Consider the following 13350-nt stretch of genomic DNA (forward strand, 5'->3'; position numbering starts at 1 on the left):
TAGTTTAACCAGCTACACCTAATTTTATGTGTAGTGTCTGTTCAAATCATAACCACCATACTCCACAATGTCACTAAGGTGCATGTTTATTAGCAGAAAACAGTTTTCTTCTGCTTTAGCCAGCATAACACAAATCAAATAAGGAAAGTGATTAATACAATGTAAAATTTCACATTTTGTACTGTATGTAGTCTGCCAATATAATGTAGTCATTATGAAGCTTCAGTATTCACCCTATAATAACAGACCAAATACTTTCTCCCATTTTGGTATAATTTATCATAAAGCCAGAAGTCCATAATTATAACTGGAGCTGTAATTGGTTGATTGACAGAATGTTTTTTCTGAAACTATCCTAATGATTGGCTCAGTAATTATATATCCTAAATCTTCTGGTTCCAGCTTCTCCAATGTGGTGATGTTTTTCTTTGAAATTTTGTTCTTTGAAAATAATCATTATTTGCAGCCCTAATTACAACCATAATTTATGTCTGTTTATTGTCAAAGGAACTAATTTCCTGTTGTTGCTGATGTGCCACACAGCTGCAGATTTCAGATGATGCACTTAGATTAAAAAAAACCCTAAATATTGTATTTACAAATGATCTGTCCATTATTCTAACAACGTGCAAATCAATAACTGCAGATCCTCTTTCAGGCAGGGCACTAAGACCTGTTCTGCTTGAAAAAATGAATGCCTTTGGCCCAGCAATAAGTGCATTAATTAATAATTAATTTCCTTCACTAATTCTCCCTTACAGACTTTGATCTGATATGACCCGAGTGTCACAGTTTAACTAAGTCTGCAGGTGGGGACATGAGTCCCCTTGGGTTGAGATTTGCCACTAAGCAGGCGTCATAATTGTCATGCATCAGAGCGCGCCGAGCCACCACTGTCCACCGGTTTTCCCATGGGTCCAGCTCCAAAATGTCCTTTGTTATATCATCATGACGATCTAGGGGTAGTTAAGAAACAGAAATGGTGTTACAGTCACTTGGTCACTTTTCATTCATTGGGTATGGATGTTCTTTCATTACCTGCTCCTTTGTAGTATCCACACACATAAATCTTGCCTCCCACCACTCCTGCGTTAGGGGCGTTGGTGCGCAGTGAGAGTTGTGCACACGGGAGAGGAGGACCATCCCTCCAGTAGTCTCCATCTGGGTTGTAGATCTCCACAACATCGAGGCAGTGACGTGACTGCCCACGGTCCACACCCTCACATCCAATACCACCTGCAAAATAGGTTTTTATCACTAAACAGCATAATTCTGTAAATGTAATTCTTACTTATTAATTCTAAACACAGCTCAATTCATTTAGCAGGATCTTGATAATATAATGTCTATCTATGCATCTCAATAAAGATTTGCAATTTAAAAGAAATGATGGGCCCATCATTTAAACTCAACATGCATTAAAATAGGTAATTTTCTTAACATGTAAAGTGAACAAATAATCTTACCCATCACGAAAATTTCACCGTTGAGTACAACAGCACTGCAGCGGTACTTTGAGTACTTCATGGGCCCTAGCTCTGTCCACTTATTTGTGTTTGGATCATACTCCAGGAGGCGGTTACTAAGACGGTCAGGCTCATCATCCATCCGGTATGACTGGATGGTTGAAGGGGAGGAAGGTAATGGCAAAAGCAGAGCAGGTGTAGTCAGAGAAGAACTCATATTAAATGTGTTTATGAATTCAGATATTCTAGATTTCACAAGAGCCAAATAATTGCACACATACTGTATGTATGTATTTTTTCACCTGTGGTGTTCGACCCCCTATCACATAAAGGCGGTCTTTGATTCTGACCACGCTGTGATAGGCCAAAGGCATAGGCAGGGGTGCTGCACTGCGCCAGGGGCCACCCTGCAGAGACCATCGCTCCACGCAGTTAGTGATGAGAAACTGGTTCTTCAGCTTCATCTGCCCACCCAGCAGGTACAGAGTGTCACCCAGTGATCCCAGAGCGTATGAATCACGGTACTCTGCTGATGTCAATCGCTCCCAGCTTCCTTGGGCCTCTACTTTGTACCTGGCAATGCAAGATAACAATCATCTGTGGGGGCAAGCAAATACAGCATTATCAAATGTGTCGCCTAATATCTTTCTTACCTGTAAATCTCAACATTCATGTCCTTCTGTCGGGCCATTCTGCGTGCACTTGCTTCTCCTGCCACAATAATGTCATTTCTTTCAGTTACAACCCCGGCACACACGTAACCCAGAGCCTCTCCGTAGCGAGGGGAAGTGATATAATAGGTTCGGCCTGTGGATGGAGCATAGCAAAAGCTGCGCTCAGCATAGTTGCCATATCTTGACCTAATCCCACCACTGTCATTGCCGATACAGAGCAGTAGATCTGTGGTCTCCATGCCATAACGCAGCTTTAGCTTGCGTGGTGCAGCTGAGTGATGCATCGCTGTGGCCTCCAAGGCTTCATTGAGCATCTCTAGACATTCAGCATCAGACAACAGGGCCATGTTCCTCTTCATCGCCTCTCTTAAATAGTCAGGGTTTATCAGTGGCAGACGGACCTTCCTTAGGAGCTCTGGAAGGTGCAGAATACGGACCTCTCCATCCATCAGAGGGCTGTGTTTGACCCAGCGAAGGACCACATCCAGGATTGTCTCCTCTCGTGAAACATTAAGGTCATCAGAAGTCAGAAGCTTACCCAGTTGATGGGCCTCTAGGTCCAGGATTTCTTCATTTTGGCAGACTTGGACAAAGTGCTGCCTCAGGAAGCGCTGAGCATGGTCAGCCAGGTCATCTGCACCGAGGTCACGGGCAAAGTAATACACACCAAGGCAGTTGGAGGCATCCATGTTCTCGGTCATGTGCTGCCGACAATGCATAAAGACGTCATCCATTTGCAAGAGAAAAGCTGCAATAGAGATGCCTTGCACATTGGCGTTTGTGAGAGGAAGATCTGAGCAGTACATGTAGTTCAAGAGGAGAGCCAGGCTGTCTGCAGGGGTGTCACGCAGGAATATTTCTCTGTTGTTGCACTCACGCAGGCCACATGTGAACATAACACGGAAGTATGGGCTAAAGGCGGCTAGAACAACCCGGTGACAGGGAAAGCTAATGCCCTCAGCAACCAGCACCACGTCTGTCAGGTGTTCAGTCTCCCTCATCTTCCTAAGCTGGTCGAGCAGCACCAGCCCATGTTTGGCTGTAAGATCCATTTTGCTCCAACTTTTTAGTAACTACAGTATTGACAAAGTTACACAGAATTGTGTTTTATGTACTCTGAACAACTAATTAGGAGGTTGTTTCTGAAAAAAAACCCAGGAAAACAGAAACATATGTTGAGCAGCAGTCAGTATCATATCAAACAGCACTTTACGTGTATTACTAAAACTGCTTAGTCAAATTAACACTGGATTTTATACACATTTGTTAATCTTAGGTAAAAGTTGAGTAATTTTACTTCATTAACCATATCGAAGTCTTTATCATGTCTGTGTTAAAAAAACAAAACACATATATTCAGAACAATATTTTTTTAATAATTAATTTTACCCATTAAAGCATGTTTAAGTTATACAAAACCACATCCATTTAATGGTAATGAAAAAGGATATTTTCATGAACTACAGCAGCCGCCTTAAGCAAATACCAAACTGCCACAATTGTCGATACAACATGTGCAATCTAAGTTAGCACTGTCCACATCATAACATCATACAGCATTCAATTTCATTGTAAAAGCCTTACCAAAGTCATCAGATCTTCTTTTCTGCTGTAATATTTGGCCCCAAAAGTTCAGTAAAAGTCCATGTTTTTCATCAGGGTACATGGGTTATTGATATTGTAGAAATGTGTCAGTCAGGGGGGTTAGAGAGGGTCTAAGCAAATGCAAGATATGTATCCCCTCCACTGCTGCAGTCCTCTGAGCTACTATCCCAAAAATAGACAGTGTTGTGGCAGACAGCAAGTGGGTCAGAGGGGTTTGAGTGATTAGGGGAGATTTAGGTTTCTAAGCCATGACAGTGACGAATAGAGTAAATTATTTTGATATTTCCTAATTTTACTCATTGGCATTATGTTTTACTTTTTTTGGGGTAAATATCTGTTCCAGTTTGTTTGGCTCAGTCACGTGCATGCAGCTCTGGAATGACTGAAATGAAACATTGCTCCCAGCTCGGATTCAGATTTCATGACAGCACTCTCTTAAAGGCCCAGTATACATGCCCACAAAAATCAGACCTTGCCTATTAAATTTGAGTCTTAAAATTCTTGAGACTGTTGCACCAACCATAACAAAGTTTTTAAAGTAAATGTATTTATACATTATATCTTTACTTTCTGACTTTCCAGGATTGTGTTGGATATTAACTGGTACTAATGGATTTTCAAGGGAAACTTTTGCATCGGAAATATTTTAAGTGTTCGGAAATAGCTCTTTTAAAGACTCACTTGACTAACACAATTTGAGATTAAGGTGACAGTTCATGGTTCGTTAGCTTTACTTTTGCAAGTAAATGGAAAAACTGGAAGGATGCAAACACACCTGTCACACATCCATTGGAATTCAACAGAGTTAATCTTTTTCCTCTTTAAGTCCATAATTACATCCCCAGCTTCTTCCATTCAGCCGTCGTTGTCATAAAGAAGCTCTGCCCACAACATCCTGGCTATAGTTAACCATTAAGCAATATGATGTACATATGCAGTTGCGGCTGTTCAGTTTGTGACAGTAGTACAGTTAGTAGTGTTTGGAATGAATCTCCTTTACTAAAAGAACAATTAAAGTTGCACAGATTTTGACAGATTCAGCCCAATGGAGTCTACACGCAGATTTGGGAAATATAGGGTGGAGCGGGAAGTGCTGGATGAGGAGAGACTGGAAGAGGTAACACAGAGAAAAACGTACTCCGACACCCACCCGTCTCTAACTGAACGGCTGAAAGATTCCTTAAGGTAACTCTTACTCTTACTGTACTGTAGATGTATATGTCTGTCAGAAACTCAACTTCAGTGCATTCATTCAAGATCAGTCAATGAAATCACTTTTGTCTCTGTATCCTTCAAATCCCTCAGATGTACAGTACCCAGACTGAAGCAAAGTGTGATGAGCAGCTTGCCTGTGTTATACTGGCTTCCCAAGTACCCAGTCTGGGACTATGGCATGCCAGACCTTGTCGCCGGCATCAGTGTGGGCATTATGCACCTGCCACAAGGTAAGACAATAGTCCACCACGGAGTAAATATCAACAGCTTTGCAGAAACATTTTTTTCACCTCAAAGTGAAATTCTCCTAGTCAATATGTTGACACATATGTTTGTCACAGGTATGGCGTATGCCTTGTTGGCCTCCTTACCGCCTGTATTCGGGCTCTACACATCTCTCTATCCAGCATTGATCTACTTCTTTTTTGGAACATCACGCCATATCTCAATCGGTAAGTAAAAAGAGAGAGACATAGTGCCATGGCCATTAAAATCTCTGTAATAACACGTTTCTGTCTTTCATGTGTTCAGGTACATTTACTATTCTCAGCATTATGGTGGGTAGTGTGACAGAGAGAGTTGCTCCAGATGGGGATTTCCTCAAATCAAATGGGACCAACATCACTGCAGAGGTGGACATTACTGCTCGGGACTTATACAGAGTGCAGGTGGCGGCTGCTACTACTGTCCTAGGAGGACTTATTCAGGTCTGAAATCAAAATCCCACAGAAGTAACAATGTCTTATTTTGTTGTTACAGCTGCCAAAACTTATAAATAAATGACTGTTTGCGTAGGTGGTACTGGGTTTGGTAAAATTTGGATTTGTGGGAACGTACTTGTCTGAACCTGTGGTGCGGGCTTACACATCAGCGGCTGCAGCCCATGCAGTGGTGGCACAACTGAAGTACATCTTTGGAGTTTCACCAACACGCTATAATGGTCCCTTGACGCTGGTGTATGTGAGTACTTTCAAGTGTTTGGTTCTGATATCCTTGTTTTTGTTGATGAAACGCTACTGATCTGTTTGGATTAATTGTTACAGCATAGTTTGGCGCTGATAATGACAAAACCTTTAAAGTAACTCTCACAAAAGAGTTTGATGTGCGTTCCTCATAATTTGTATTTAACCTTTATTTAACCAGGAGGTCTCATGATATACATTATCTCTTTTACAATTGTCAGAATATGATAGGTATCACATAGTTATAAGAACACACATCATTCATTTTTAACAATCACACACTGTATAATGCAACAAAACAGGACCTGAGAGACTTGAGAGAGATACAACTTGATAAAGCGATTACATTCCTCACAAAACATAATTTGAATATGATGTTTGTATGACTGATATGAAGGCAGCATTTTATCTCAGCAAGTGTGTCTTCAAATTACTCCAAGCTCAGGATGCATTGTACAAAACAAACAATTTAGTTTTACCAGGTTCTGAGCAGACTCTAGGGACAATAAAGATTATGTATCTAGATGATCTGGTCTGATAACTGTTAGAAACCGGAGATTTTACAGTGGTGAACAGGAAGTTTATCAAGTATGTTTTTTTTTTGGTGTTTTTTACTTTTTAATGAAGTCCATCCAGTTAACTTGTACACATTACTTACACCTTAAAGTAAACAGAGTTCAGAGTGGTTCAGCCACTGAATTTATGAGCCCATTATGCAGACTTTTTGACTCCTGATAACTTTGTTTGATCACTAACCCACAATACATAGCACAATGAAGGCATGATAACCTGCATATAACCTTATAATTATTTGAAACAAACAACAACTGCGCTAATTACAATAATTAGGTGAAAGTAGAGTGAGCCTCAGTCTTCTTGCATACCATTTTGAGGTCTTGCACAGGCCTTGTGCACAGGTGAAAATTTTATTTTATTTTATACTGAATTATTAATTAATATGATATAAGCCTTTGGTGTGTGCAGCATGTGTTTATTTACAGTCATATGTCATAACCCCTATCTACTTTATCCCCCTTAATTTGCAGACTCTGAAGGATGTTTGCTCCTTACTGCCACAGACTCATCTTCCCACACTGGTGGTCAGTGCTGTGTCCATGGCGTTTCTAATTGCAGCCAAGGAGGTCAACTCTTTTCTCAGTCCAAAGCTGCCAGTGCCCATCCCAGTGGAGCTCATCACAGTCAGTTGACACGAGGACACACTCTCTGGCCTCTCTTCATGTTTTTTTTTTTTACCTCTGTGCTGCTGCTGATGTTGCAGCACTGAAAAAGCACAGACACAGTGGAACCTTCTAGCTGAATCAGCAGTAGTGCCAGGGCCTCCGCATTTGTGCAGTACACAGCATAAAGGAGATACTTATGACTAATAATGAAGTTCATTTCTGGCATATGATTTACCAGTTTATTAATTATTGAAGGTTTGAAATGTGTTGCGAAATGTGGCTTCTTTGTGTGTGTTTGTGTTTACGAGCTGCATGTCTTGTGTGATGGCTTTAGATTGTGGCAGGAACATTGATATCATCCTATGCCAACTTGAACAGCAACTACACTATTTCAGTTGTTGGAAAAATTCCCAGTGGGTAAGCATTTGGATTAAAGTTATAATGCTGTAATTATTTGTTGAGTGATTCCCAGCTTGTTTACTCATTTCTTCTTTCTTCTCATCACTTCTTGTCCCTCTACCTGTGCAACAGTCTAATTCCTCCCAGTGTACCAGATGTGAATCTTTTTCAAAAGGTTATTGGTGATGCTTTTGCGCTGGCCATTGTTGGATATGCCATATCTATTTCCCTTGGAAAAACATTTGCACTGAAACATGGATACAAGGTGGACAGTAACCAGGTAAACTTGCACAAAATACCTGTTTAATTCAGCAGATACTGTTAGCAGACAATCATTTCCACATTCTGTATTTCTTTCCGTATTGTCTTTTCCTGATAATGCTTGTATCTCTGTCTTCACCCGGCTGCAGGAGCTTGTGGCTCTGGGTCTCAGTAATACAGTGGGGGGCTTCTTCCAGTGCTACTCTGTCGGCCCCTCCATGTCTCGAAGTCTCATCCAAGAGACCACTGGAGGAAAAACACAAGTAAGTGACATTAAAGAATTCAGCATTACCTTACTAGCCAAAGTCATTCTAATTTTCTACTGTGAACATGCAACATGCAATTCTTGTACTGTAAATGTGAAAGGAATATGAGCTAGTTGAAAAAGGTGAGCTAAAAAGGAAATGATGCTGAATTATATATGACATTATATAACAAATTGACCTCAACAACCTGATCTAACAATTATAACCTTAATAAGAACCATGTGGACATTCAAAATTCTGATGGTACTAGAACATCTACTGTAGTTTTTTGTTTCAGCAATTTATTATGCAGCATGTTAATTAGTTAGCTAGTGTGTCATGGACGTAGAAGTGCCCAGCCTACATGGACTTACAGTATATAATAACCAAAACATACGGTTGCAGCGGTTAAGCATTTGTCAGACATAAACATAACTTCTTACATTACATTGCACGCAAGCAACTTTGTCTCCTGTCCGCATTTTCTACAAATATAACCAGCGACACAAAAGATCCCCTTCCTGTAAAACACAGCTCAGGTTTTTCCATCGTCATTCATTTAGAAGACGAATATATATATATAATATAATTATCATATCATCATATAATGAACAATAAAACACCTACCTGCATGTTTCAATAGCTGATGGTAATGTACACATGCACACAGAGATGTATTTATTGTTAATAATTGGAAACTAGACTCAACAGTTGTTTGGGTACAATGCTGAAAATAGGTGCTCATACATTCAAGCTAAGCAAAATATACTATATGTTAACATGCCTGCTGAACACAAATATTTCAATTAAATCAGAAACAACCTTATTCTTGCAGATGGCGGGAGTGGCCTCAGCTCTAATTGTGCTGGTGACCATACTGAAACTTGGACCCCTGTTCCAGGACCTGCCAAAGGTTCTGTTGCCATACTATTTGTCTTAACTGTAAAGTGATTAGCCTCATTCACACTTCTAGGCACACATCTGATTAATCATGTTAAAACTTGTGTGTCTGCTTATTTTAGGCTATCCTTGCATCGATTGTCTTTGTAAATCTGAGGGGCATGTTCAAGCAGTACTCTGACATCGTTACACTGTGGAAAAGCAGCAAGATTGATCTGGTGAGTGGTTATATTATTAGTATTAGGGCTGCAACTAACGATTATTTTCATTATCAACTAATCTGCCGATTATTGTCACAATTAATCAACTAATCGTTAAGTGCATAAAATGTCAAGAAATTGTGAAAAATGCTCATCACAATTTTCCAGAGCACCAAGTGACGTCTTCAAATTGCTTCTTTTGTTCAACCAGCAGTCCAAAACCCAAAGACTCTTCATTTAATGTCATAAATGACATGACAATGACAATGACAAAAAATAGCAGCAGTTCCTCACATTTAAGAAGATGAAAGAAGCTCATTTTTAAGATTTTTGCTTTAAAAATGACTGAAACAATTAATCGATATTCAAAATAGTTGTTGATGAATTTTCTTCCGACCGACTAATTGATTAATCAACTAATCATCGCAGCTCTAATTAGTATGAAATATTTTTTAAAAATAGCCTTAAAAGCAGCAACTGTGACAGATAAAAAACATGTGATTGTTCCTTTCCACTGTCAAACTAAAGAACGAATAATGCTGTCATGCTGTATCCTCCAGGTGGTGTGGTTGGTCACCTGGGTGTCATCGCTGCTGCTCAATCTGGATCTGGGTCTTGCAGCATCGATCACCTTTGCTCTGCTTACTGTTATCTTCAGAACTCAACTGTAAGACTCCTCTGCTCCTCATCATAGTATATTTCTCACTTCAGTATGTGAGTCATACTGTGTGTGAGTGTTTGAGAGGCAATATTAGTAACTGATGTTAGGCAGCAAGATCTGCCAGATTAGACAAAGTACTGGACACAAACATATTGCTCAAATAATAATTTTATGTGTTTATTTAATTTTTTTTATTCCATTCAGCCCAACATACTCTGTACTGGGAAATGTTCCAGGTACAGAACTGTACGTGGATATAGACACCCACAGAGAGGTAAAACAGAAGACGAGAAACCACAAATAAAAACTCTGTCCTCACTGCAAAAAAAGTAAATTTTTTGTTTTTGCTATTTGGCAGGCGAAAGAGATTCCAGGTGTTACTATATTTCGCTCCTCTGCTACAGTATATTTCGCAAATGCTGATCTCTACCTAGAGGCTCTAAAAGAAAAGGTTTGTTCTCTTTCCTAATCATACTATCTACTTTAGGACTGCAACAAATTATTATTTTCATTATTGAGCAATCTGATGATTATTTTAGTCCAAGGTGGTACCTTCAAATACCAAAACCCAAACATATTTAGTGAATTATCATATCATAAAGAAAAGCAGCCAAGCTGCACGTTTGAAAGGCTGGATCCAGAGCAACATTGTTGCATGAAAAATTACTGAAATTATTAATGAATGATCAAAATAGTAACTGACTCATTTTCTGTCAATCGATTAATCAGTTAATTGAATAATTGTTTTAGTTCTAATCTCTTACCAGTTTTATGTCTAAGAATTTGGGACTCTTTGCCCTTTTCCAAAGCAATAACGTCTTGCTTTTGTTCATTTTATTATATTTTTATAAGATGCAGATGATTTTTCTTCTTTATCTGCTTTCAGAGTGGGCTTGACATCAGTAAAATGATTATCTATAAGAAGAGGCAGGAGGCCAAACAGAAACGTAGACAAAAGAGGGCTGAGAGACGGGTAAAAAGGCAAGCCAAGAGAGAGGTAATATACTGGAACTGTGTAACTTAACTGCTGAAACATGCATTGTTTATAGACATTTCACAAATATTTTTAGGACAATAAGGATGTTTTGGTGTTTGGCCTATTGATCACCGTATCCTGTGTGGAAAGAAAATTGTAACCAACAATCTGAGTTACAGTAAGCAGATGGCTGTCCAGTGTGTCTGGATAGAACTAGGTGACTGATGGCCAAACTACCCAAAAGTCAAGATACTTGAGTACTTAACAGAAGTTAGAATTCTTACCACTCTGCAGAGACGGGCACAGAAGGCAGCTAAACAGGACACATGCATGGACGAGGATGTTACGGACAAGGAGGAGCAGGGCTGCACTGAGAGGGAGAATGGGACGGTGTTTGTCATCCCAACCACTACAACAACACCAACACCAGACAGCCACTGTAGGTGGGAGTACCTGAAAGGAGGCGATCCAGACTGCACCAGCTTAGGGTGCATGTCTGACCTGCAGGACGGAGACACCACCACTCTGGGCTCCAGCAGTGAAGACACGCTGAGTCGTGACCTGGAACGGGTCTCTCTCGGGTCACTAGGCAAGTGGAGCTGGGACATTCACTCCATCATTATTGACCTCTCCACAGCCAACTTCATTGACACAGTGGCTATCAAGACTATGAAAAATGTAAGTACTAAAGGGAGAAATATCTTTTAAACAAAGGGTAAGACATGACTTAAATGTCCATACATTTCCCCTTACCCTTTCACATCATTCAGGTGTCAAATCCCTTTATTAAATACTGAAAATGTGATTTGAGAAGCACGAGCAATGTATTTGGGTTGCTGTGGGAGTTTTACAGGGAGAGCCCAAGAGTCATGTTTTTATAAACAACTAATTTCACAATTTAAATATGACAATATTAACAATAAATACAGGTCAGCAATCACCTGGTCCTTAAACAGTTATACGACTTATCTTTCAGTCAGACTAGACAGATAAAAAAGCATTTAATTTAGGATTGGCAAGTGATGTCAGTTAAATGAGTTCATGAACTGATAAAACACTGACATAATGGATGATTAAATTAACCCTGATGATTCGCTGTTAGACCTATAGTTGGCTGATTAGGGTTAGTAGCAACTGATGGGGAAGAAATGTGAAGATTTTTTGAAAGTTGCTGCAGTGGTAACTTTTGATAAGGAGAAATATTCTGTATTTATTAAATTTACAGATTTTCCAGGACTTCAGTGAGATTAACGTAGATATCTACATGGCTGGCTGTCAAGGTAAGTGATTATCTTCTCGCTTCCTTGAGGCTGTGCGACATGAACAAGCTTTATCTGGGTGGTAATTTGCTTGTAAACAGTTTTCTCAAGACCATTTTACACGCCTTCATCTCATCACACCTGGATTACTGCAAGAGCCTTTTAACTTATTTAACCCAAAAATCTACTGACCGACTCCAGACTGTCCAGGACTCAGCTGCCAGGCTTTTAACCAGAACAGAGAAATATGACCACATTACCCGTTTTAGCTTCATTACACTGGCTCCCAGTATGTTTTAGAATTGACTTTAAAAATTTTTTGATCACTTTTAAAGCTCTTCATGGCCTCTCGCCTTGTTATATTTCTGACCTTTTAGTCCCATACACACCAGCACGTACCTTGAGATCCTTGGGCAGAGGTCTGTTGTCTGTTCCAGAGTCTCGACTGAAAACTAAAGGGGACAGAGCGTTTGCTGTCAGGGCCCCGAGGCTCTGGAACAGCCTGCATGAGGAAATCAGGTCAGCTGAGTCAGTGAATTCTTTTAAGTCCCTTCTTAAAACATACTTTTATAGGAGAGCCTTTCCCGATCTTATTTGACTTAATTTTACCCCTTTTATTTTATTTCTATTTTACTTATTTTATATTTATCTTACACGTGTATTTTAATCTTTTCAATGTTTTCTTGCTTTTATCGTGTATTGTTTTTGTATTATTTTCTTTTGGGTATTATTGTCTTTACACTTGTTAAAGCACTTTGTAACTTGTTTTTGAAAAGTGCTCTACAAATAAAGATTATTATTATTATTATTTTCTGCTCAGCGTCTGTGGTGGAACAATTAGAGCTTGGTGGCTTCTTCTCTGAGTCGATAACAAAGAGACGTCTTTTTGCCTCCGTTCATGATGCTGTGCTCTACTGTTTGGACCATCGTGGAGCGACATCAATCCCCATATACGAGCCCTCAGTGGTGAGTATATGCAGCTGATACTGACACTTTATTTGGACAATCCACTGTTGATAGTTGCATTTTTAACAGCATTGGACAATCTAACCAAAAGTGTGTGACATACCTATAGAAGTACTCACTAAAACATTAAAAATCATGTAATTTTAAAGATCTAAAAACTGTTTGATTTCAGGACACAAAACTTTAAGGACTTCAACCAAAGAGAACATCCAGCACTTAGGATGATCTTCGCATCTACTGGGGGGAAATATCAGAAGATAAGATTTTCATTAAATTTAAAAAAATTTACAGATTATAGCCCTGAGTAAAGCATAAAACAAATGATACATATGAATCATTTTAGTGCGTCTGTCATTTTATTGTTTAGTTATATTGATATT

At 39.4% G+C, this 13350-nt stretch overlaps 2 protein-coding genes across 2 annotated transcripts; one reads left to right on the top strand and one right to left on the bottom strand.

The window, feature by feature from the left end:
* Positions 1-68: 68 nt before the first annotated feature.
* On the bottom strand, positions 69-3892 carry kbtbd12 (kelch repeat and BTB (POZ) domain containing 12). The gene is made up of 6 exons (XM_038697120.1): positions 3725-3892; positions 2120-3282; positions 1769-2039; positions 1467-1617; positions 1039-1236; positions 69-956 (listed from the first exon to the last, which is right to left on the bottom strand). Exons 2-6 carry the CDS (start codon positions 3190-3192, stop codon positions 787-789), a joined length of 1863 nt encoding a protein of 620 aa, XP_038553048.1. The 5' UTR covers positions 3193-3282; positions 3725-3892; the 3' UTR covers positions 69-786.
* An 828-nt stretch (positions 3893-4720) lies between these two features.
* slc26a6l (solute carrier family 26 member 6, like) lies at positions 4721-13234 on the top strand. Its single transcript, XM_038695901.1, has 19 exons — positions 4721-4930; positions 5051-5190; positions 5302-5412; positions 5492-5667; positions 5756-5920; positions 6969-7121; positions 7438-7520; positions 7635-7782; positions 7913-8026; positions 8844-8921; positions 9031-9126; positions 9669-9775; positions 9974-10043; positions 10128-10220; positions 10656-10766; positions 11040-11423; positions 11971-12025; positions 12825-12970; positions 13143-13234. Exons 1-19 carry the CDS (start codon positions 4791-4793, stop codon positions 13155-13157), a joined length of 2385 nt encoding a protein of 794 aa, XP_038551829.1. The 5' UTR covers positions 4721-4790; the 3' UTR covers positions 13158-13234.
* The last annotated feature ends 116 nt before the right edge of the window (positions 13235-13350 follow it).

This window comes from Micropterus salmoides, unplaced genomic scaffold, assembly GCF_014851395.1.
Source record: "Micropterus salmoides isolate LMB-PRFRI ecotype aquatic unplaced genomic scaffold, ASM1485139v1 Ms_hic_scaffold_4, whole genome shotgun sequence".
In the NCBI taxonomy this organism is placed as follows: Eukaryota; Metazoa; Chordata; class Actinopteri; order Centrarchiformes; family Centrarchidae; genus Micropterus; species Micropterus salmoides.

Coding starts and splice junctions, on each gene's coding strand:
- slc26a6l (XM_038695901.1), top strand. CDS start 4,791: ATGGAGTCTACACGCAGATTTGGGAAATATAGGGTGGAGCGGGAAGTG. Junction 4,931..5,050: donor CGGCTGAAAGATTCCTTAAG/GTAACTCTTACT, acceptor CAAATCCCTCAG/ATGTACAGTACCCAGACTGA. Junction 11,424..11,970: donor CTATCAAGACTATGAAAAAT/GTAAGTACTAAA, acceptor TTAAATTTACAG/ATTTTCCAGGACTTCAGTGA.
- kbtbd12 (XM_038697120.1), bottom strand. CDS start 3,192: ATGGATCTTACAGCCAAACATGGGCTGGTGCTGCTCGACCAGCTTAGG. Junction 1,618..1,768: donor TAGGGGGTCGAACACCACAG/GTGAAAAAATAC, acceptor TCAACCATCCAG/TCATACCGGATGGATGATGA. Junction 1,237..1,466: donor CGGTGAAATTTTCGTGATGG/GTAAGATTATTT, acceptor CCTATTTTGCAG/GTGGTATTGGATGTGAGGGT.